At 30.9% G+C, this 26782-nt stretch overlaps 2 protein-coding genes across 4 annotated transcripts in view; both read right to left on the reverse strand.

Annotated features, from left to right (window-relative positions):
• Window positions 1–26782, reverse strand: part of LOC117178909 (limbic system-associated membrane protein-like) — a 253765-nt gene that overhangs the window by 44584 nt on the left and 182399 nt on the right. The window lies entirely within an intron of this gene.
• LOC117178910 lies at window positions 13742–15909 on the reverse strand. 2 transcript variants are annotated; one of them, XM_033370453.1, is made up of 4 exons: window positions 15821–15909; window positions 15365–15626; window positions 14972–15091; window positions 13742–14893 (listed from the first exon to the last, which is right to left on the reverse strand). In XM_033370453.1, the coding sequence occupies exons 2-4, from the start codon at window positions 15609–15611 to the stop codon at window positions 14850–14852; spliced, it is 411 nt and encodes a 136-aa protein (XP_033226344.1). In that variant the 5' UTR covers window positions 15612–15626; window positions 15821–15909; the 3' UTR covers window positions 13742–14849. The 2 variants fall into 2 exon arrangements, with proteins under 2 accessions (XP_033226344.1, XP_033226343.1); XM_033370452.1 differs by having other exon boundaries at window positions 14972–15094.

Raw genomic sequence — 26782 nt, forward strand, 5'->3', positions numbered from 1 at the left:
CCCCCTAGAAAATTAATGTAGCCCAAAATTATCTAAAAACTCATAAAATAGGATGATATTTTTACGTAAATAGGGAAATAATAGAGGGATGAATACTCTCAAATGAAACGAATGTAAGAACCATATCTAAGTTATCATAAAATACTTTGTATTTATTAAATTTGAAGTCAAAATATATTATATTTTAAACGAGATAATTTAATTTCCAACTGGAAAGATGAATTTTCAACCAAAAAACGATTTCCAACCACACGATCAAATTTTCAGCAAAACAGTCCAGCTTCAATCTTGTAAGATCATTTTTCTATCGTAAGGAATGAATTTTGAGTAAAAAACAAATTATCAAGTAGATGGATGACATATAGATGTTTATCATTCGGTCTGCTGGCCTTGCAACCGTCGAATTTCTTACACTTCCATTTTTTACAAAATAGTTGAATTTTAAACTTATAAAGGATAATTCGAATCAAAAATTTAATGGTTAAATTTTCAGATAAAAAAATTAGTTTCAATAAAAAAAAAACAATTTTCAACAAACAGGTTACAATATTGGCGAAGGAGGTTAAGGTTCGAAAAAATTAATTTTGAACCATTAGTTTGATTTTGAACCAAAAAAGATGAACTTTTAACCAAAGAGTTAAATTTGTAACCTGAAGATGAATTATTTATCAATGAGATTAATGTTCTACCAAAACAGACAAATTTTGAACAAAATAATACATTTTTAACAAAATTGTTTAATGTTGAAGTCAAATTAAAATTTATCTATAAAGGAGTTGAGTTTTAAACATGAACAAAAATTATTTTTTAACACAAAATTAATTTTCTACAAAATGATCAAAATTGCTCCTTAAGAAAGGAGCCATCGCTAGCATCGTTGTTAGCATCATTTCGCTTCCACTCCATTCTTCTTTGGTTGTGATTGGTAGGATTCAGTCGCGGGTCAAAAAATAGTTATGTGAAATGTGTTTTGTTACAATTCTCTCCCATAATTATTCTAGAGTGCTTAACGGCATCATCCGTACGACAGAAATATACATTATAAGAATGAGAGAGACCTGATAAGCGACCATAACCTCAAAATAATGCACATGCATAACATTTTTATTTAGCACAATAAACTTTGTTTGTTATTATGCCTTAAAAACAGTCAAGGGACGTCCGTTATGATGTTTTATTGTATTTCCGAATTCTTTTTTTTTTACTGAACTGTATCCGATTAACCACACGACAAAATATCACATGCCCCTAAATCGACAGATTATTATTTCTGACACAAAAATTTTTGAATAAATTAGTTGATGTTTGTAGTGCATACTTAATTATTTTTAAGTAATGAACATTATTATTAGATTGAGAATTATTTTTAGATTGTTATTTTAGAATATTATTCCAATGAATGCAGTGAGAATGCAATCGGTTGCGACAGCCAAGTGCATTGGTTACTTTAACCGATTAGGTTAGTTGGCACAACAAAATGAGGTTGGCTAACGTAACAAAGTAGGTTGCTAATTTTAATAAAAAAATTTTAGCCAATACAACTTGGTTAAATTTTACAACGAAGTTTGCAGGTGCTATATAAGCAGTCTTACTTGGCTATTTTCAGCAGAATTTTGGTTATTTTCAACAAGTACGTTTTCTCAGTGTGGACTTACGGAAAAATGAATCTTCGCTAAAATTATTTTCGAATAATTCGACACTTGTTGAAATCATTTTCGGTCAATTAATCATTCCTTAAAATGGCTTTCGGTCAATCAATCATTCAATAAATTAGTTTTCCTTAAAATAAATTTCGGTATCCTAATATTCGCTATTTTAATTTTCGGTCTCTAAAAGCCATCCGAAAAATGACCAGCTGTCCAATAAATACGTATTTGGCATTTAATAGGCATGACATTTTCATCGGCACTTCAAATTACATAAATATACAGAATGTCAACAAAAATCTGTGGTAAAAGCGGTTTGGAACTACAACCAAAAAAAATTGTCTTTTCTTGACTTTTTTCATATCATGCGTTGTTTGGCTTAAAATGTTCATTTTAGTTTTTTTTTTTTTTGGATTTTGAAAATACTATAACTCTGATAATTTCCTTCAGATCGAAAAAAGGCATGAAGCTACATTTTTCGAGTTTCCCAGTACTATAAATAGGTGTACATAGAATTTTTTAATCTTGAAAAAATAGTATCTAAGATATTAAAAATACGCTTCGAATTAAGTATCCTTCCTTGCTTTAGTGCACCTTGAATAGTAGTGATGGCTAATTAGAAAACAAGTCCTTGTATATGAATAAAGAGGTGGTCATGATGGCAAGCTAAAATCGTGACGTTAAAAGGCAAGCCAGGCCTCTCAGACCCGTTAAAATTAAAACTTCAATTTCCAATAAATGTATAGAAAAAACTCAGAAGTTTGATCATCATTATTCGTAATTACATTTTATGATCACATTCCATTTAAATTTATAATGCAGTTTTGCAAAGTTTTGATACTTGATCGTGTTAACCAAATATTTATCGCACTTATTTTTATGGCATTCCAAACCAAAATTTACTAAGAAACGTTTTCTTGTAAAGCCGACTTGTTGCTCGCTTTTTCCATTAAAATCGCGATGAATCACAAAAGCTGTGACTGCAGAGATTTGTTTTAAATTAAAAAACATTGCGTGAGGCCACTGATTCGTTTTACATTGAACCATATATGAATAGTATATTTGGCCAAGATTGTCAACGCCTCCTGTTGTTGCGTTGTATAAAAAAATTTACAACCTGTACTTTTGTTCCTTCCAAATACCAACATTGCAACTATTACAATAACTATGACAACATAATCACTACACATCAAAATATCACGCGTTGCAAATGCGAGCGCACATTTGAAAGAGTTGACGCGAGAAATTATGTTTGCACCTACAAGCAGTAGATGTATTTTAGAAACAAAGAAGCAAGTATATAGAAATCCTTCAAAATGAAAAACAAAAATATCTGTAAATTTGAAATCTATGCACTGAAACTGCTTTTTTATGCAAACATGAGTGATATGCATACTCTTTTCCTCGCGGTATTCAAAGTTGATGTTGCAATGAACAACAGGCCTGCGGAGCCCCAGCTTGCCTTTTTGTGTAAGTAAGAAATATACACGTTTCTGTGGAGCACTCCACAAATGGAATTTTCAGAAAACCTGATTTTTTTTATGTATTTAGACTTCGCCAAAAGAAATTTCCATGCACAAGTCCATACTTGATTCAAAACTCTTTGTAACTCGAAAATTGTGACCCGCCGGGCCTCTGAGACCCGCCTGCCTTTTTAAGGGTTAATTATGTTGAAAGTTTGTATCCTCTCGTTTGCTGGATTGGAACTTGCAGACTATCAGATCCCATGACCCTGGGCGGGGCCTGAAGCGGTTTAATAGACGGTTGGCGGGCCGAGTTTTTGGTCCGGAGTTTAGAGTTTCGATGGTTCTTCTATTGTTTAACTTCTGCTGGTTATGATAAGTATCTACACTGGTTGTTAACTTTAGATGATCTATAAACTTAAAATAATGATGTTTTCTAAACTTCTAAACTGGTCGTTAACTGAAGATTATTTCTAAACTTAAACGTAAACTAATAATAATTTCTAAGCTTCGAAACTGATTTTTCCTTCCTGATTGGCATCTCAAAATGTATGGTATCCCTTTTTAAGATATCATAGGGTAGGAAGTTCTGGATGTAGCGGTAATTCACGTGAGTTAAAACATCTAATCAGCAAATAGAGAATGTAAATGTTCATAGCGGGGCTTTTTAATATATAGAATAGTTTTGCGATTTATTTCGTAATGTAAGTCCTTCTGATCATCTCATATTGATCAAAGATAACTATCGTTTCCCATTTGAAGATTTTAGTTTATCACGGCGCGAATTTACCCCCCTTTCAAATTGGTCAAGTATTTAATGGACGACCGCTAACTCTGGCTTCATTCTGGAGAAAAATTTGTGGAATTATTTAAAAACAATAAAAAATGTGATTTTTTGCAGGAATTTCCGTTTTTGTGGAGATTAGTTTGCAATGAAAAAAGAGAATGATAAACGGGCGTGAATCAGCGCCGTGAACGGAAGTCAACCACGTCCCTGTAAATTACTCGAATTCGCGAGCCAGTCGTAAATACCATGTTATCATACTTGGCGGAAGGATAGCGGGGCATTACCCATATTCATGGACAAGAACAAACACACATGGAATTCCAGTGTTCCATTCACTCGAGTGGATATCAAATGCAATAGTTCACTTGCCGTTTCCGAGTAGGTGGTCAACCAGTCCTCAACCACCTCGAGCTTACCTCCTTAACTCAAACCATCCTTTGTATACTGTTCCTGACCGATGGACACTCTGATATAGCAACAAAATGAATCTGTAATTCACATATCGCCTAAATGGACTACAATGTATGACAAAAGTTTTCAAACAGAATTCTGAATCCAGTTAGTCAAAAGCTTTCCTAAAGTTACGACTGTTACCACATTATGAAATTAAATTTAGTGTTCTTTAGTAAAACAAGATAATTACAAGTAAAACTTAAAAATCAACTTAAAACAAAACGTCACTTTTTGCATTTCATAAAGTTTATTTGAACAATCAATACAGAAACGCGAATTTTATTAAGTTTATTTCAACCACATGTTTAAACTCAGAGGAAAGGTGCCACCCCAATGGGCACAAACGTTAAAGAACCTCATTAGAAAGACTCAAAAACTTCTTAAGTCAAGCCAAATAACTTTCCTTGAACAGGCAATGTAAAAACACATTTCAAGTTTATATTTGAAACATTATACGTTTTCGGAACATTATTTTCCTGGACTTAAAACGATTTTTAGAGCGTGATAACTACGTTTTTAAATTTTATGCCAACTGGGATGTCATGCGACTTTCTGAAATTAAAAAAAAAATTTATTTCAATTTTAACGTAAGGTTTTTTCTCTCAAACAGTTATGATGTTTGTGTTGAATTTTAATTTGTAATGGATTTTTTTGTAATTTTAACATATCACTTAATGTTGGCCGACTTTGCTCATCTTTTAAGCCATAGTTTTTCCACATATTTTAAAACAGTTTCTTGCAGCATTAACTTTAAAAACTGCAAAGTTTATTCATATAATTAATTACAAAATCAGCTTTTTTTGTGAAAAAAGGAGAATATCCATAACATTTGCAACTCTTTGTAACATAGCCCATGTAGAAATTATGACCGGATTCGGGACGGATTCTGGCAGGGTTGCCCTGCTTGTATCCGGAATCTGGTTAGGCTGCCCGGTCGGATTCTGGTTGGTTTCGTCACGCTACGCTGGTCGGATCCCGGCCGGGTGTATCCAGTCGGCTCCCGGCCGGGTTACCCGATCGGACCCCAGATACAAATAGGGAAACCCGGTCGGAATCCAACCGGTTTTTGACTGGGCTCCTCGATAGCATTTTACTGGAGCCTTTTTACCACAGCGAACATATTCTAGCAACTGGTAGAGATAAGAATCTTGGTCAGCACTTATTTTCACCTGTAAAAAGATTTTGGGATTTCAATTTAAGAACTGCATTCATAATAACAAATATATTAATTACAAACATTGCTTCAATCTGAGTACTGACATATAGGTTATGATTCTAAAGTTTCTGTAAGAAATTGCATTGTAAGAAATTAAAGTTAAATTGCATAACAAATTTACCTTAAGCGTAACGTTTTACTGCGTTTTTAGCATGAAAGACTCTGGAATTCGCCGGATCTTTATTACGTGCAAGCATGATAACGTAATTCAAAACCTCGTTCGGAAAAAGTTATTTCTCTTCTTATTACATTTTTTGCTTATTCAAAATAATATATAAATATATTAAGAATAAGCAAATATCGTATCACACAAAATAAGTATAATTTCACTGGGAAACTATGTTTGAAAATAAAAAAGAAGTTGGTCAACGATCTCACAGTCACGGGAAGTCTAAGAACCGCAGAACCAAAAGTGGGAAACCATATAATTAAAATTAGTATAATTTTTCTTCAATAATTGATAAAAAAACACCTAAAATACAAAAAATTGGTCTTTTGCCTGACAGATATTTCCAAACGACCCACTTACGGTAGTCGTTTGTAGATATTTCTTAAGATGTTTTTAAGGTTATGATACTTCTATTATGCACCATTTTTGGCCCGACTGGGTCCCGGTGGGAACTCGGTCAGATCCCGGCCGGGCAATTAACAAAATAGTATTCCCGTTTGTTCCGGTCAAATTCTGACCAGAAATCTTCTTCTGGTCGGGTCCAACCGGTCTATTTTTACACGGGAGGTGGTCGATTTAGTTAAGTATGCTACAAAATTACAAAGTAATTCTTTGATTCATGATATTTCAAATAATAAGGGAGATTGATATTACAAATATTACTGAAATTATCTTTGGACTTTCTTCGCAGAAATGGGGTCTTTCTTCAAGATCAAAACTGAACTTACTTCAAGATGTAATATTAACTATTCTTGAGTTCATGGAAAACAGGCTAGGATTAGACTTTTATCTAAACTTGTGGGCCTCCTATTCTTTAATCATCAAAAAACGCTAAAATTAAAATTTTATCAGATATGACTTTCTTGAATATTAATGAAGCATCAACTGATTGTTATAACTTATGTTTGCTATTAATTTTTCGCCCTTTATTAGAATATTAATGAAAATGCCAAAAATGTAATTGAATTTTGAATTAATGATTAGATGATATAAAATAGGTTCCCTATTACCAATTAAATAATTTACAAATTGATTAAACCTTTATTGGTATGTGAAAATTCATATATGAAAATATTTTTACCAATAGTTATTATGTACTTACATTTTTATTTGACAAATAAGGTTAATGAACCTTGTTTAACTAAACTCAAACTGTTGAAAGATGCTCATATTTAACAACTTAAAAGAAAAACAAGCGTTAATTGATTAAATCTGTAACACTGTAACTAATACCAGAAACTTTTTTCTACAAATAAGGAAATATATAATCGTCATTCTGTAACTAAACTAGTAAATAACTAATTAGTGTTTTATTCTAAATTGTCTTTATCTAGCATTAACGCCGTTATCCCACTTTCTCGTATCCACCCTACTTAAAATGTGTATTTTGCTTTGACATATACAAAAAATTCAATAATAATATTGAAATCGGTAATTAAGAAAGGTATTTAAAATAATAAAAAATAAATTATTGTATGGATATTGTATCGTATTGTATTGTAAAATTATTGCACAAATTAATTTAACATATTTTCACTCTAATGTTTGAAAAGGATATATGTAAAAAAAACTTGAGAAAAATAATAAAAAGCGCACATTTTTCTATCTTCTTTTTTCCTCCTTCTTTATTTGAGTCTTATTCGTATAATTTGATCAAGAATTCTATAAGGTTTGGGATGATTTAAAATGTTTAACACGTACTCAGGACCGCGTCCTAAACATTTAAAAATTTAAAAAATTGAAATAAATTGAATAATTACTTTCTCATGAAAAATAATGTAAAAATGGAAGTAGCAAAATAAAAATAATAAATAATATATAATAATGTATATAATATATAATAATGATAATCAATTTCGTGAAAAAGTTTAATTGTCTAGTTAATCATGAAAATATGGAATAAACTGAAAAAATCGGATTATGTTCGGGAAGCAGTGTTGTTAACGAATCTATTGAATGTGCAACTAACTTGTTTCTAAAGGTCTGATCAAACATTGGACCATCATTATAAAACACAGAGTTTACGATGTAACAAAAATGATTGTTTATAAAACCCGTGAAGTTGTCATTTCTTAAAATCTTTACTTAACTTGCTATTCAATTTATTTACTGAAAATTGCAGCATTTGAAATTTCGTTCTGATATCAGCAAATTAACAATGAAAAATATTTTATTAATTTTTATTGTTACATGACTATAGTAGGAGGCACAAAGGTTGACTTCCTTGGTATCTTTCTGGTTGCAGAACTGCAAATGTCACTACGAAATGTCAACCATCACAATGGCAATCTTCTTTGTTCCTTAGTTTTTACCCTTTCAAACTAGCAATATCGTATTATAGAGTGCTTTATAATAAAAGTAATAAGAGCGAGCGCATTTTTCATCGATCTTTCTGCAATATTTTGCTAAATTACTTTCTCACCCGCAGTGTCGACGATATATTGGAAAGAATCATGGCCCTTGAATTGAATCGACGAGGCAGTTGTGCAGCTATATTATTTCTTGAACGTTGACTTACGAATGGGTTATTTAGTTCATTTATTTCTTGAAACGGCAAACTATCGTGTATTTTATTCTCGATGACGAAGAACCTATTTTAACTCTGATCCATCGCTGACTAGTCTGCAAGTGACAAAATGTATGACTCGAGAAATGAGTGCAATTTGTACTTTAAAATGTATGAGCCCCATTCTTTATCACGCTCATTGCCAGAGTGAATAATTATTTTTGAGGACTTTCTAGAATCCTATACCTAATGAATGATTCATGTAATAATCAATGTGAATATAGGCGAGACAGACAATTTGTAATTACGTAACTGAAATTCATGATCAGCATTCTAGTAAACTATATCATTAACTACAGCAGTTTTTGAAAATAAGGAAACATTTTCTTTTGGAAATAATATTTACACATTTAATCAAATATTCTTATAGAAAAGAAATATCATGAGGTTAGTCAATTAGCTGTAATAAAGATTTTTTATCACAAAAGTATGAATAATGAAAAGGCGAATTATTATTTTTGCAGGTTAAAAATTAAATTTTTGCTCTCATACATTATAATTAATTATAAAATTGCAATGAAACTTCGTCAGAAAATATATTTTTTGTGTTGAAATGCTATAATTACAAAAATAATAAACATGTTTTGCCAGTTTTCCAGTTAAATAAGATTATCTACTGTAGATCATTATCCACTGTAGAGTGGTTTCTCCTACTTTAATATTACATTTAGTTTAAAAATCAAGGATATTCTAAATGCCTAAGTATATAACGCTTGAATTCATGTGAAATGATTTTATTTTCACAATATTTTGAATATCAATTCTTTGTAATCAATTTTTTTTAAATATAATTTAAAATTATCTTTTATATGTACAAATATATCGGTATAAATAAAGATAAGAGAAGGGAGAGAAAAAATGTGTATCAGTATTAGTAATCTTTCTATATACAGCCCATACAATAAACCGGCCCTCATTAAAATATTGTGGAACCAAGCATTTACGTTAAGAATAATTTCACTCAGAGAGATGTCCTGTTTTGCCAAAAGGATGCTTCGTGATTTAAATGGAATTTCCTCTTGAATTTAAGGTTGAAAGGATTTTAATTTGTCTTATAAAGAATCTTTTTAGATACAAATATATCCTTTTGCGACAAACTTCACCTAATCTTGTAGCAAAATAACTATGTTTGTGCAAACAATATTTTTACGGGCACTGTAAAAAATAAAACAATTCTACCACTTAGAATGGTAAAATTACCAACAAAAAATGAGTGCAATTTTACTACTCTGATTATAGGGCGAATGCCACTTGCATACTAGAAATTCCAACCAATCTTGTATCTTTACCACTTTTAGACTGACAATATGTCAAGGCTTGGTAAAAGTACAGTTTCTGCTTGTGAATATGTCACTTTCAGAGTGGGTAATAAATGTTAAAAATTACTTTTTCCAACGTAATCTCACGTCTTTAAATTCGATAATTGATAACGCGGCGTACTTGCACAGCTCTGAACGTAGTATAAGTACAAGTAGTAGTAAAGTTTGAAAGTTGCGGAAAATAATGAAAAACTGGTAAAAATAAAATTATGTGTAAAAGATCGTGTTTTAGAACGGTATAAATTATGGAAAAATTTATTTGCAAAATTGATAAAAAATAGTAAACAAGAATTTTTTAAATTAAGAAAACTTTTTTCTACTGTATTCCTTATTTGAAGGTGAAATTTACAATTTCTAGTCAAATTACCATTATTCACATTTCTCATGTAGATGCTAAAGTTTACATGTTGAATAAAAACACGAATATTTTGGGTTGCCCGTGTGGAAAAATTTCGTGGCAGTCTTATGTAGAGAGATCGGCTGGCTAGACCGAATCTAGACCGTCTACTTACTGTAAGACGGTCTGACAGGGTGCTGGCCTTGGCCCTCTTGGACGGACTCGATGCAAAAATTTGAAAGATTCATCGAAGCGGTCTGGCTGGCCCCTCTCAGATGGTCTCGGTTGAAAATGGGAAGTGCTATCGCGACAGTGTATGGTGTAATCCGCAGTAGACAGAAATGATGGGGAAAACCTAAAAGAATATTAAAGTTTGCAGGAAAGTTTTGTGTTGAAGTCAGATTGACACATGTCTAGGTTTGTATACACACTGTTTTTTTGATAATTGTTGAGCAATATAATATCCACTTCTATGAGATAAGATTAATTGCTTCTTTCTCAAATTGCAACCTAACCTACAAAAGGCCAGAGAGGAAGATTTTATATATGTCTTTACATCGTACTGGATCTATTTCTAGCCACATTTTTAATAAAAACGAAGATGAACAATAATGATTTGAGAAAAATGTTATGTTATGTTGTGTTAATTGTGGCCTATCACTCTGCGTCCGTAGGATGGCCATACTTATGACCAATGTCGTGAATTGTAAAATCACCCAACACAACAAGGAAAGAATCCATGTAATAGTATTTAAAACTTTATGAAAAATCGATATCGATCAATGATTTTGTAGGTTATGTTAATTGTCGCGTATCACTCGGCGTCCGTAGGACGGCCGTACTTAGGGCTAATATCGTGAATTGCCTGCTATTTTCTGATCATTATTATATAATAGTTCAACTTAAAGTAAACTAAATTTATTTTCAACAAAAAAACGAATAAATGATAAATCTTGAACTGAAATATTTCAATTTAATCCTTGCTTGACACGCATCTATAGAATAACATACTTACCACACCGGGATAAGTTTTTAGCCCAGTGATGAAAACTGCCATAAAAAATAAACTACAGAATATTTTAACTTGAAATTTTTTTTAGAGCATATTGAAATTCTGATTTAAACGGTAGTGTACTATCTGTGAAGTTCTGATACTTTTTTCCCGCCTCTTTCTGTACGGTCCATTCTAGAGCATCGCGTGGTAAAAGCGTTACACGTCTGGCCAGCGTCTGATCAGCTCGTCTATTCTGGACGAGCTGATCAGCGGCTGGTCAGCGCCGTCTAATCTAGTCCATCTCATGGTTCAGGCGTTACACTTCTGGCCAGCGGCGCTATTAGACCGCCTGTCCAGCGCCTGACCAGACAGAAGACGGTCTCGCCAGCGCTTTGCCAGCGCCCCGAAATTTTTCCACACGGGTTGAATACCATCATCTAAAATTCATAATGCATTTGTAATTTTACAGAATCTGTCTAGTAAAATTACCAAAAAAATTTTTTACAGTGGGGTGAATCAAAATAGGCAAGAGAAAGACGCTTTTATTTTAAGATGACTTTTTCTCCGAGCGTGCTAGTTTGAAAATTGTATAATAAACTAAAAATAAAAAAATATTTCAATTTTGCTGAACTTTTAAAATCGTTCTTACAATATTCCAGCGTTCACAGTACTTCTACAGTACTTCTACGCTCAAGTAAAATTCATATACACTCATAAAATTGTTAGAAAAAGGTTAGGTATTTTTTAGCGGCTCCTTGCCTAAAATTCCTGAAATGTACATTTATACTGATTGTTTGCAGTATTTTTATCCTGCACCACCAAAGATAGAATTTTAGGTATATATGCTGGAAAGGAATTTTTTCAAATCGTAAAACCACCCGTTTTGAAAATTGTTAATACAATTCTGTAAAACACAATTCATTCAAACATCTCATGACTCAATTTCGTGCAATAGATGATGCTATTGTTATTTCGATGGATCCCTAATTTATGTAGATGATTTATAAAAAGATACATTTTTTTAATTTCCTTTTTTTAATTAATTGTTTAATATAGAAGTGCAAAGAAGTTTGAAAATCGGCTCAAATTATAATTTTTTTCGGAATGTAGTTAAGAATGTTCAAGAAAACATCAAATTTAATTAAGAATTGTTGGCTCTAAGCTGTCAGAACCATTTTTTCGTTTTACCCCACTGTATAACAGTTGGTTAAAAAGAGACTCAGGGCTATCGATCATCATTAAAAAGAGGGATATTACCTACACTCAATTCCTAATATAAGAACGATTTCGCATGGATTGCATTCGCCTTGGTCATGCGCCCCTCCTGATGTTTGTCTCGCTTGACTCAGCCACTGGCTCTCCTCTCGACCCCGCGGTTGTTACATCACGTAACCGCCGCGGGATCAATGCTTGGAATATGATAAGCCGGAAGCTCTTATATCGAGAGTTGAGTGTAAACTAATTTTCTCCTGTAGAAACTTATTTAACTTGATCGCTAATTCTAAATCTTCTTTAATGAATACATATTATTGAATGTTCTTATGACCGAATCCATTTCAAATCAAGCAGATTCTACACTTGAAATCGCAGAATCTCTCGTCGACAAAATGTGTTGTTTTTTAAAGGAAATCAGGCGAGACGTATTTATGCGATTTGTAAACCAAAAGTTATTTACAAAGTTATTTGTTTTTAAATTTGTAAATTTGTTTAAAAAAACACGATATTTTCTTTAAATTTAAATAACTTTATACCTGATTAAGATATTTAAAACTTCTTTAGATTATTATTCTTACTATCAATGCAGCATCTCTAGTCATATTGTAATTCAAGAACAATCATTTTCTAATATTAATCAACACGATGCTAATTATCTTTGCTTTCGTTATTTTATTTAAAATTAAATAAGAAACTGAATCATTTTTGCAAGAATAATGTTCTTTTGCTAAAAAAATAAATTACCCCAATGTAACTAAATAAAATAATTAATCAAAAATTGCATAAAAAGAAGTGCCATTAGTTATAAAAAAAAGTTGGTACTTAATAAAATAACCAATTTCTTTATTTTATTTCAAGCTAATTTTTTTTATAAAATACTTATCTTTACAAAGTTATCAGTGTTTTTTGCCGATAAACCATGAAAAAACAATGGAGACCTATATGTTTCGTTTTATCTATTATATTCGCGTCAGAGCATTTTGATAGACTGCGTAGTTTTTGTTTTATTTAATTTCTACTTTATTCATTCGTAAAAAATAAGATTATAAATAAAAAAGAATTAAACTTTTGGAAACACGACACAATAGACGACAAAAAATGGAAAGACAAAAGTTGTTTAACCGAAAAATATCTACAAATTTGATATTAATTCTTGTTTCAAAACTATGTTAAAAATGTAAAAAAAAAATGTTTTGAAGAAAGACAATCTTCATACAAATTTGCTGAAAACTAAAAACTACCTTACGCTAGAATGCGTATTTTTATTTTAAATCGTTAAAAATAACAATAAAAATAAACGAATTAAATTGATGGAAAAACTACTCAAGTTGCAATGAAATGTTTAATAACAAAATTGTTGTTTACATGATGAGCAGTTTTTTAAATTATTTTGAATGATAAAACCAATATAATAAAAATACATATGTTTTAATAAAAATTTACTTCATGGTTTGTAATAATATAAATTTATTTAAATCACAACTTTTTAGGGCATCTAAGATTAAAAATTAGTGACTAATATGGAGCAAATATTATACTAATCATGAAAAATAAAACTCTAAAATTATTTTGCTATGTCTGAATAGGCAGTACTAGTCCAAATTACATAAAAAAATATAATGTAAATTTAATATAATAGTATTAAACATAATATAGAACAGTCCACTTTTACGAGATACGTGATTGCCAAGCGAGCTGCGCGCAGTAAGAGCCCGCACAATGCGGGCAGATTTTTCTCTTAAATTTGTTTGATTTAAAGAAACAATTATATGCAAAAAAAGTGTTTGCTGTTAACAAATAACATTGTTCTTGGTGGTATTTTTCTCTAAGTACAATATTTCCCGAGACATTAAAATACAATTTCCTTTTAAAAATGCACAAAAGCTATTTAAAATTTACTATCAGTTGAACCCCAAATTTCGTTTCACACTTTTTATTTAGAATATAAAAGGAGACTTCAGGAACAATCTCAAGCCAAACTCATTTCCGATTTGGAATCACCTTAAACTTTTCGTATTTCAATCTTAAAAATTGAAATCAGTTGCTAATTAGCATTCTGTTTAACCTTAAATTTTTTTAATAAAATACAATTCTAGAGAGGTGTTATAAAAGTTTTAGAAATCGTTGGTCACTTTGAATTGAAAAATTCCGATGTATTTGTAATGCTTCTAACAAATGAAGCAATTAGAACTAATTAAGATAAAAGGCATTTCAGCGATACTCTAATATGAGATATTATGACTCAAATTCAAGTTGAGTGAGGTTATCATGTATCTAAATCGTAAAGTAGTAAAACACGAAGTCGAATAAACGCTTGCAAAAGTCATTACTTGAAGGTAATTTTAACAAAATTATACTCTTCAACGACCTGGTTGTTTCATGTCGCTTTAATATGCACTGGATGTATAGAGTTCCAAAGATTTTGGGTTTAGAAAAGCTTTGCGTATATATCTTCGAGGTGGAATAACATATTAATATATTTTTGTAGCCTTTGTGATATGTAAAATTTGTTAAATATGATATAATTCAAGATTTGTGTTGAGAAATCTAGCAACTTCATCGAGTCTCATCGGACGAAAATTATCTTAATACCCCTTTAGATTCTACACTTCTTAAAAAATCACAACAAAAATTAACTATGTTTTTTCTTCTATTTTTCGGTTAAATCGCAGCTTCCTCTATATTCAATTGTGCGGCATCAAAATAAAATTATCCTTCAGAGGTTCATCTAAAATTTTGCGTGAATTAGGAATTTTTGTTGATAAATACAAACGTGAATACATGCAAAAGGTGACAAAATACGTACACGCATTTAATTCGCAATCTTCCACTATCCATTTTGCCATTGTTTTAAATTTGTTTGCTTCTCTCGTTACATCTATTTCTTCAGAGCGAAAAATCGTATGTAATATATTTTCACACAAAGCTGCTGAAAAACACAATAAGTTTACATTTTTCAGTGTGCTCTTACAATTTTGAATTAGCCCTTCCTTCTTACATTTTATTATGATAAATTCATTTATCAATTAAACGCAGTTTCTGCCAGAATGTAATATATAAAGTACTGAATAAAAATTTCTTTATTTTTAAGAGTTTCGTCATCAAAGTGGAATTTTCAATTTCAGGAGGAATTCAAGTTTTAATTTAATATACATTTTATTTATTGACAATTAAGAATGCTCTCATTAAATATGAATACCTGGCAAATGCAAGGATGGAACAGCCGATTTAGATATTCTTTTGTATATGAAAGAACTCATTTCAAAATGTTTTTTGCACACATTTTTAGAGCACAATTTCTCCTTCGGTATTTTAAGCAATTCTGGATTTCCACACACTGAAACCCATTTTAAAAGACGATCGTAGTCTCGATTATACTTTGGAAAACTAAACATTGGCCCTCCTGTGGATTTGCAATTTAGAACTTGGCATTTTCTTCCTCCCATTTTTATTATGGAAGGCTGTGCAAGTGGAAGAATATATTAGTTATAAAAAAAGCTCGTGCAAACATTTGATGGATTAGGTCAGAGTATTCTTATTCACGTTTTAACCTAAAAACTTGTACTTGAATTTCACAAAAATTATATTAGGTTATGAACACTTAAACGATGTTTCATCATGCATGCAAAGACATTTTTATGCAAAGAACACTTACTCTGAAACCTTTCTTTAACACACTTCCCGATCAAATTTTGTAGTAAATCAGGACCTTCTTCACACGTTTGACGTTTCTTAGATTTTTCCGTTACCCGCGTACGGCATTTGTTTTATGAAACTTTTGTGACTTTACTGATGTATCACAAACGGAACTTTTGTTTGTGTGTGCAGTACCTATTTTGATTTCTCTTTGAATCTTTCCAACTTCTTTTACTAGGCAAATAGAAAATACAAGTCGTGTAAGCTTTCCTAGCAAGAGAGCCTTCCCTCTTATGAGAGCCCTACTGGTTTAGGAAGGGTAGTTACTATTAAAAATGAATAAATCTAAAGATAAAGTAGTCACATATCTTCATAAACTGTCAAGTCAAGTTTAATTATAAAATCAGTTCGAGAAAACCTCGGTAAGTTCTCAAATAAGGGTTTCCAAAGCGTAGGCTTCAATTAAAAAAAAATTTGATTTAACAGATGGTTTTAGCCCTCTCTGAATAAAATCAGACTATAAAAAATCCTCTAACATATAGAGGTCTACAAAATCAAATGATCTAAATTTTTCTTGTTTTTCTTCATTTTTCATGGAATTTCCACTTGAACTAGTAATGGTATAGGGAATGTCTGGCTTTTCCAAATTGTCCAATGCCGAAGAAATTCTGACCAAAAGAAGCTCCTGTGTTATTGCTTTAAATTTGAAACAAAGCCAATATTTCTGCCAAACTCCTCAGTATTCTCTGGGCCATGTATTAGTATTTCTGTTTAATTTCCCTGCGTAGTAAAAAATATTAAAAAATTTGTTTGGTCTAATATGGAGACCGCAGCGTAAAAAAAATACATTATTATTTTGCAACTATATATACATAAGCGAAACACCTTGCAAAACACTTGTCATCACTTGCCAGTTTGAGATTACAAAATGTTGCAGTTGTATCTTCGCGCTAAACGGGCAATCGGGCATCGTGTCGTAAACCAGATTAATTGATTTAATGTGCAAGAAATTGTTTTGCAACAAATAAAACTTGTAAAATTGTTTAAAATAATTCCTAAATCGCAAAATAGACCTAAAGAGTAAAAGTTAAATAATGATTTGACCTTAAACCTTAAAAATGAATAATTGATTTTAAATTTTAAAAAAGGACTAATTTTTTATCGTAAATATGAATTTAAAACAATTTTTAATATGTGTATGCCTTTCACAATTATTATTTGTTCTAAAGAAATATAAACAAAACCAAGTAAAAAATAATAATTTGAAATAAGTGCGCCAACAGTAACCAATCCAATTTTCGACGCAACGCATGCGCTGTAGGAAAAGATACTAAAATTGGGAACGCTGCAGTCTCTTTATATGACCATTACGATAGAAAACAAGGTTTCAAAGCCATCGTTTCGAATTCGATCGCACGAAAAAATCCGATCAGTTTGATTGGCTTCAAGCATCGGAGTCCAACTGCTGATCGATGCCACCCACTATCGTGTTGATTCGCTATGTAAACATGTGTGCTTCCTGCTTAAGAGTGAACTGACGCGACGTCGTAAAGCAGTTACCCAGATCGGCCGTTAGTTTACAGCGCTTTACTGATACGCTCCTAGTTTGTCACGCATGGGTGAGCACTGAACATCTTTTGCAGCTCCTCTCGCCAGAAACCGCAGCGCAACGTCAATTCTCGGAAGGCCCAAATTAAGGTATTTGAAATCAAGGATCGACTTCAGTTGTTTTCTTATGCTAGGCAAGAGACGAAAATACGTCGGTAGGATATCAATTTCCTACAAAACTCTAAAAAATATTTCATAAATAATATTTGAAATTTCTAAATCCTGAATATGCTTTTATTAGTATTTCATAGAAAGTGTACATTCTACGAATCAGAAATTCTGAGATTTCGTAATTTCTCATTATGCAAAGTTCGGGACCATTCAAACGCTTTCTTTTTCTTCGGTTTCATTGGTTAAAAACCTAAAAAAAACACAAAACATAACAATTTACGAAAATGGTTAACTTTTCAAATAAAAAAGAATTATTTTTTCCAAAAGAGATGAATTTTTAAAGAAAGATGATTTTTCATTAAATTTTCTACAATTTACAAATAATGTTAGATTAAATAGTTGCATTAACAACTGAAGAGTTGGAATTTCGAACAAGCTAGGCAAATTTTCAACCAAATGGTCGAATTTAAATTAAAGAATTTCAACCAAAAATAGTTACATTTTAAAACAAATAGATGAATCGCCAAGTCAAAAAGATGGACTTTTTAAAAGACATTTGAATTTTCCACAAAGAAAGGTAAATTTTTAAACAAGATCTTACAACAAAGATTGATTTTCGTCCAAATAATTGACTTTTGAACGAAATAGTTAGGTTTTCAGACTATAAAAATGAATTTCAATCCAAATAGTCAAACTATTAAATAAAAAATATTAAAAATTAATCAAAAAAAGTTAAACCAAACCAAGAAGATGATTTTTTTAGAAGAAAAATGGATTTTTAATTGAAACAAGATAAATTTTTAACCGAAAAATATAGTTGATATTTAGACAAAAAATATTTTTATTTTGTGTCAATAGCAATTGAATTCAACCAAAACGAAGAGTTTTCAAGAAAATAGTTGAATACTTAACTAAAACAGTTAACTTCTTAAGAAAATATTCACACTTTGAACCAAAAAAAACAAAAAGGTTCAATTTTTAGGAAAAAAGACGATTTTTAGGTATGAAAGACGATTTATACCTCGCGCTTCGCGTTCGAACATAAATACACCTCGCGCTTCGCGCTCGGATATTTATTCTTTGCATTTGGAATGCTTGAAAAAAAACATTATCAAAAAGATCTCTTTTAGATGGCAGTATTTATATGCGTCTTCATGTTCTGAATTGTCTACTTAATTAAGTATAGTCAAAGATTAAGTTTCTCATTGCTCTGTAGGCTTTGAGGTACACATTCTCATCGCGACACTCGCGCTGCGCGCTCGATTTTTCGACAGACATTTGTAAACAGGTTTTGTTGAATTACGATAATTTTGTAGGGCTTCCAAAAAGAAATGTTTTTCTTTGCTTGACTTTTTTTCATATCGTGCGTTTTTCGGCTTCAAATTTTGATTTTCGGTTGATTAAAAAAATTTTGAAAAGGCTATAACTCTAAGAATTTTCTTTTTATCGAAAAAAGTCATTAGGATAAATTGTTCGTTCTTTTTAATACTATAAATCACTATAAAATTGATTCGTTTATTTTTTCGAGAGTTATCATGTTTACGGACAGACGTCCGGACGGACAGACAGACAGACGCCATCGTGAAAACCTGATTTTCGGATTCAGGGGGTCTGGAAACGTGGCGATCCATTGAAAAAGTGTGATGTCAAATTTCCGACAATTCTAATACTTTCTCAATCATAAATGATGAGAATTTAAAAAACTTCAATTTTCAACCAATGCTTTGAATTTTCAACTAAAATTGATTAGATATCAACCAAAAATGGAACAATTAACTTTCTAGGTGAAGAAAATAATTTTTTGCCAAAGAAGAAAAAACCAATTTTCAACCAAATAGTAAAATGTTGAACTAATAGAATAAATGTTGAATAAACTATTTCCACTTTCGACTAATTAGTTGAATATTTAATTAAAAGCTATTGATTCTTAACCCAAAATGGATTCATTATATTTTCAGTTGAGAAAATTAATTTTTAAGAAACAAGAGACTCAGTTTCAACAAAATAGTTGAACCTTGAACCAAATAGTGGATTTTTTTAACCAAACGAGGTAAATTCTAAACCAAAAATATAACAGTAGACTTTTAAATAAAAAAGAATTACTCTTCAATAAAAAATATTTGGATTTTCTTACAGGGTTTTATTTTTTTAGTTCGGTTTGAGCCAAAAAAAAGGATAAATGATTAAGATTCTTGAAAACAGAGGAAAAACGAGGTATTCTTTTAAAAATTAGGTAAAGAAGGGACTAGCGAAAAAAGTTTGAAATCTGTATACAGACGCTTTAATTGTAAAATATAATCAGTAATTTGCCCTTTTTCAAGCATTTCCAGAAACTATTATTCACATTTATATTTTGCATGTATGACGTCACATTCTGTGTTTAACCCTATGTCAGCGATTGTAGATAAAAGAATTGGAAATTTTTTCAAAGCATCAAAATCTAAATTTTCATTCCTTCGAAAGTTAAAACTTTTTCACAAAATTAGTCTTATGTTATGGCACATTTTCGTACATTATCGGGAATTGTGGATCACTCTAAAAATCTGTACCTCCTTCCCATATTAACGCTTCCGACAATTCCCTTTCTCGCCTGAGGAGTCGCGCTTACACCGGAAGGGGTAATATTAGTAATAATAATAATAATTTTTCTTTTTTTGTGATTATGTGACCTCCAACTCTCGTGGCCGCTGTTTAAGTACAACAGCGGTAAAAGGCGAACAACAAGTTACATCATTCTCCGGATTTTGTACCTTCAACATCATCGAAAAAATTCAAAATTCGTATTAAATTAACCTATGAAAGCCTTACCTAATCAGTCACTTGACTTAGTCCATGGCTATAATGAAAACCAGGTTTACTCGAGAACAAGTTTAAAAAATAGTAATAATCGGTGGCTCAATTCGGTTAGGCGCTCGGAATTTACGTTGGAGGTCCGGGATTTGTTCCCTTAGGCGATACCTGTGCAAATTTGTCTATATACATTTATCGAGTTTTCTGGTGGTTCGAATCCCACCTTAAGCTGTAGGACAGTCTTGACTTTTGGCTGCAATCCAATTAGTGAATGATGGCGTAAAACCAGGTTTTGTCCAATATGTCTAATTAGGCACACTGTTCCTATCTGAACACTTGATTGCATTACAAAAATGCGTCCGTTACTGATAATATATATTGTGCTGTAACCACCTTAAGCCTCAGACATTGATTATAATCACCATCTCAAGTCTGAGACATTAATTCAAACAAAATCAACGTTCTCATGTATCTTAGACCTATGCTAAGCAGAATAAGGTAGATTAAGTTTTCATTTGTATTCCAGGATTACTATTAGTAAATCTTTTCGTATAATAATATACATGATTGAGTCTTCATCTCCGTTATGATATGTAGTAACAGGTTTAGCTCTGTACTGCCGTAGCTCAGGAGTGTCGTTATCTCCCTATATCGCATCATGACGCTTTGAGCCTTCAGGTTTATACAACGTTGCAGCCGTTATCCGTCATCTTAATACATAGCCGGAACCAACGCAACTCGAGCTTATAAACGACGTGATTATTCTGTTGGTCACCCTTCCCTCTAAAGACGCTCACATCCTCACCTTAATGGGGTGACAATATTTTTACACCATGTGAAACAATATATCTACCTCGTATGTTTAAAAAGCTACGCTCATATTTTAGAATTTAAAGTATACATTTTCATCCAGGCCCGTTGCGATGAAAACTCGGGCCTGGGGCGGGGGGGGGGGGGGGGGGGGGGGGGGGGGGGGGGGGGGGGGGGGGGGGCGAGCTTCTTGTATGTAATTTTAAAAATATGGAATTGAAACTGATGAAAACTCCGGGCTCGGGGAGAAGTTCCCTGATACCCCCAGTGTAGAAATTGCCCTATTTTGTCCTATTTAAAAAGTGGCACTGGCAAGTCCCAGAGTAGTTTTTCTATTTTCAAAAAAAGTAATTAAATTATTATGGGGCACAAATAGGGCATTAAAATATAAATATCTGTTATTATCTATAAGCACACTCTTGCTGTTCCGAATTAAAAATAATAAAATGAGTCCTGCATACGAATAATATATAAAAAAAAATTTGTGCAGTTTTGCGGAGGCTTTCTCCAAGTCGGTAATTCACGAGAGATACTCTATTACGCCACACATCTCTGCCATATCGCGCTCGTCAAGGGAGTTCTGGTCAACCTAACCTAGTTTGGATTTTTCATGAATTTATATATATCATTGATAAAAGTATTATTTTCAGTAAATAGTTTTTGATAAATATTGTGTACGCTTACGACTGAAACATAATTAATATGAAAAGAAAAAACACTTTAGGCCTAGGTCGAATACGTGTTAAGAAACATCGTGCAAGACAAGAACATAATTTCTTTTCATTGTGTTCATAAAAATAGAAATTTATTTATTTATATTTTAAAAAATTGTACTCGCCCAAGAAGAATGTGAAATATATTATTGGTAATTCTATAACATTAAAATAAGTTGCAAAAAAGATGTTTTCAGGGAATTTTTTAGATTTCAAATCATTAACTTGAACATAAACTGTCCCTATCCAACATTTTTTGTGGAAACTATTCAAGACGCTGAACAAAAAATACGATTGTTGAATTTAAAAAATCGTCGACAAAGTTGCCTTCATACGGGAAATTCTGATTATACACCTATTATGAGAAGGCGAAATAGATTGAAAATAAATATGGTAAAAGGAGAAGGTCTTGACTCAAGATGTAATGTCAAATGTACCCAAATTAAATACTGAAGTATTTTTGAAGGCTTGATAGTCAATTCCATATGCAATTATTAAAAATTTATTTCTAAGTGAATACCATACATGTCAATTTTAAACTTATGAATAATTTCTAATACAGTTTAAATTTGATAAAAAGCGAATTTTCTTTTTGTAATAAATTTAAAAGTTTAGTAAAGTTATCAAGTTTTTGGATAATTTAAAATGTTGCAATGTAAAGCAATTTCTAAAATTTTACTGGTCTTGAAAACGGGTTTTTTGCAGCATCAAAGACTGAAAAATTATAATATATTATGTATTTTCAGGAGCATTATACTAAATAGAATAAATTTTGCTTTCTAAAACTAGTTTTTGTTTATTACTATTATAATTTAGAAAAGTAGGACATAGCTCAGCAAAAATAGCCAGGCCCTGAAAAGTTTGCCTGAAAAGGAAACTGGTCAGTGCCTTACCAGCCCCACGTTTATATTTCTACACGTCCCCCCTCTGGTAATTCCTGTTTACTATAATGAATGCTGTTTTTATAAAGGTGATTTGAAGGATCTCAAATTGAAATATATAAGTAAATATATATATATATATTAAAATATATAAATCCACTATTCATTCATTTTTTCTATCCACATCCTAACTCCAATGTTTTTACTCGCTTTTCGCGTGTTTTTTCTCTCGTCACATCTTTTGTCATGTCAATGTGACAGTTTATTAGTATATGTCACTTTGACACCTTATCAAATTGTTTTCTCATTGAAAGCCGCATGAAGTTGTTCTCCTTTCATAGAAATGCTTTATCGTTCATTTTCAAGTTATTAATTTTGCACTTTAGATTAAAATGATTGAATTTTAAAAAACGAGATGCACAATTAAAAAATTAATTATTTTGAACCATTTAGTTTCAAAATTCGATTTAAAAAATCTTTCAATTTTTAAATGTAGATTGGAATTGTTTCATATTTAATGCTTCAAGTTTGAATTCATTCATTTTAAGAGTTTTCAATTAGAAAGCATATGATTTTTGAAGCATTTTAAATAATTTAACGTTATAAAGGTTCACAATATCTCAAATTCTTTGATTTTCGACAGCGAAAGTGACAATGATCTTTTCGCTAGAAATCACATATTGTAGAAAAAAATCGATCCTATAACTTTGAATTTCACTTGATACTATATGATATAATTCTTATTAATAATATATTTATTATCTTAAATTTCCTATAATTTCAATGTAAAAGTATATTCATGCATGCGAAATTCTAAAGCAGTATTATTTTTTAAACCTAGAAACTAAAGTCTTTTTGATTTAAAAGCTTAAATTCGCAAATATTTGATTTTCAAATTCTTAATTTAAAGTACTTTTGAATTTTAAATTCCTCAGCTTTGTACTTTTAAATATGAATATTAAAAATTTCAAGACAATTTAACTATTAGATCTTTCATAATTGAAAATTTTCATATTAAATTTCATGATAGTCAGTTTTTAATTTAGTAATTTTCGAGTTGAATATTTTAAATGGTTTCCTTTCAAATTTTAACATATAAATTGGCTGCTTCTTCAGATTTTTCGAAATGGTAGAATATCGAATTGAAAAACTTGATAGTTGCACAGTTTTCAGTTTAAAAAATATATTTAATCAAACAATTTTTAATTAAATGCCGCCTGAATGGATTCCAAATGATGAAAAATTAAAACAATATTTTCCAATTTCAAGCCATAAAAGTGATAGGATTTCAGAACCTTGAATAACAAATTAAACTATTTTTATTTTCAAATACAGTTAATACAGCCAATATAGTGATGTTTCTTCTTTAAAGTACACAAGAAACGGTATTCTACTAATACTATTATAATCCATAATCCGATAGTATGTACCCCTGGGACTGGGACACTGCCTTCAAACTTGACTTAGAAAACCGTTTCGAATTTGCAAGCTAAAAATTTTACAATTTAAAAACCTTAAGATCATATGACAATCTTTTTCTGTAGTATATTGTACAGTTTTTAATTTTCAATGTAATATCTTTTTCGTCTTTAACGAATAGATCAAAATTAAACTATCTGGAATTGATACATCAGTACTAGAATATTTCTTTTAATTTTTAGTGCTTACAATTGTAGAGTTCAGAATTCTCGTGTGAAACTTTCAATTGAAAATGTTTCCCTTCCATAAGTTTTAATTTTGCAATTAAAACTTACATTTATTTTATGTTTAACAAGTATAAGTAATAATTACAAATTCTTAATATCACCATTTTTGGTGACTAAAATTTTCTTAGGTCTAAATGAACTTCGGATTAGTTTAAATTTCAAAGTTCCGCAGTAGACACTTTTTCATTTCTAATATAAAAAATAAATTTATTTTACGACTTTCAATAAATTTATAGAATTAATTTTATTATTTTTTTTTTTTTTGACCAATTTAAAATTCTGGAATCTCAGCAGCTTTGACTTTGAAATATTCCAATCAGGTTTCAATTTCGAGATTCTTGAATTAAATATATAAGGTTTTAATTATAAACGCTTTAAAATACAATTTTAACTTCTTTGTAATGAAATTGCAAAATTTTCGAAATTTAGTTTCGATATTTTTCAAATTTCAGAGTTGGATTTTATTGCAAACCCAACAGAACAGATTTGTATTTGCGAAATCTTACTTACGAAGTCATTCAAATCGCTTTGAATTTTTTTCAAATTGAAAATAAATTTGGAACTGTAGTTTGCATTGAAAATTCGACTCCAATAACTGCACATCGCTGTAATTTCAAATTATATATAGAAATGGTACAGGTTCAATTTCTTTTCATTTCATCCGAAATATTGCCCTTTTTCAAAATTTTACCTCGTCTAAAGTACGTTAACTATGTAGTCATAGGGAATATAATTATATAAACTCTAGCATACAATGCGACCCGTTTTGCATTTTTGTAATGCAAAAAAGTACTATATGTGCGATTTTAATTCGGTTTCCAAATCTCCCGCGCTCGAGATCTTGCGCCGATTGGTCAAAGGCTTCGAGACTCAGAAGACGTGCGCAAAATTTACGTATAACCAAATTCTGAAAAAACGTAATGTTCCCCAGGATTCACCGCGCATTTCAAGTAAATAATCAGTTACGAATTAAAAACAATATAACACAAATGTTTCCAGATCTTTGAAATCTGGTGAACTATAACCTTTTCAAAATCTTTGAAACCCTTTACATCTTTTAAAAAGTTTGAAAATCTTTGTGAAATTGTTATGAAATATTTAAAATCTGAAAAACACGCCTTTATAAAATGTTCAAAATCCTTTTAAATATTTTTAAATCTTTGAAACATTTTGAAATCTTTATTACTGTTTTGTAATATGGTGTATACTTAAAAACCGAGTGGTGAAACTGTTGAAAATTCTGTTATATGGCCATGGCTCATTCCAATAGACCTTTTTATTCTAGACGTCGGCAGTGCGCACGTGCCGAAATTTTACGTCATTTCCGTATTTTTCTAACATTTTTGTGTCGAAATGTATGGAAAATATTGTTAATGAAAACAAAAACAACAAATTAATTAGTGAATAACAGAGATTTTTAAGGTAGTACATTTTTAAGTCTATTAAAAAAAAACGGTGAAAAACGTGCAAAGAGTGAGGCGACCAAGGCCATTATTTACATCTGTTGGCACCTGTTAACTTCTAAAAAATGCTTAAAAATTCGGCGAAACTCACGGAAGATGATGTTCCAGGTGCAAAATTAGTGCACGAATCAGTAGAAGAGCACAGTATTGAGCAGCTGAAACGATGTCCTAAATGTAGAAATCCACTATTAAAAGGAAAAAAACGTGATATATTGGAAAGGTTAGTTGAGGTTTTGTATGTCAGGTATAAATACTTTCTTTCATACAAGATTTGCAGTTCAGAACTTTGTTTGAGTAAATATTAAATATTTATACAAATACAAAATAACACAATATTATATTTTCTACTTCTCTTTTTCAAGTTTAGACAAACACAACCTCAACTAACCTTCCTACTAAATCACTTTTCTTTCCTTTCAAAGATTGTTTCCTATATTATATCCATCGTTTTAGACGAGTTAATATTGAAGATTTCAGCTAATAATTTTCATAATTTCTAAGTCAAATATCACAAAAAATGTACATTTTAACATTCTATAGTAGCGTAGATGAAATTTTCAAGGTCGCTGAACACCCAGCTTATAAGAATAATTCGCCGCTTCTTACCTCTCATCATTTAAATCTCAGATTCATCGTTGCAATTTCTATAATCATACGGATTACAATTTTCGTTGCAGTTAGTCAAAAGAGTTTGATTCTCATATTTTATTCAATAAGTAAAAGAACAGATTTTATCCCCAATTAATTACGTACAACCTGCAGATATTCACTTTATTTAATTAATTAAGATCGAAGTACAAAACGATTTTGACACTTATCAAACGTAAAATATTACTCATGTATGATTACATTGGTGAAAACCAACTCCAATTTTTAAGAAAGTACTTAATGCACGTCCC

The sequence above is a fragment of the Belonocnema kinseyi genome, chromosome 8, assembly GCF_010883055.1.
Source record: "Belonocnema kinseyi isolate 2016_QV_RU_SX_M_011 chromosome 8, B_treatae_v1, whole genome shotgun sequence".
NCBI lineage: Eukaryota > Metazoa > Arthropoda > Insecta > Hymenoptera > Cynipidae > Belonocnema > Belonocnema kinseyi.

Coding starts and splice junctions, on each gene's coding strand:
- LOC117178910 (XM_033370452.1), bottom strand. CDS start 15,611: ATGGGAGGAAGAAAATGCCAAGTTCTAAATTGCAAATCCACAGGAGGG. Junction 15,095..15,364: donor TCCATCCTTGCATTTGCCAG/GTATTCATATTT, acceptor TGTGTTTTTCAG/CAGCTTTGTGTGAAAATATA. Junction 14,894..14,971: donor AGATTGCGAATTAAATGCGT/GTACGTATTTTG, acceptor GCAAAATTTTAG/ATGAACCTCTGAAGGATAAT.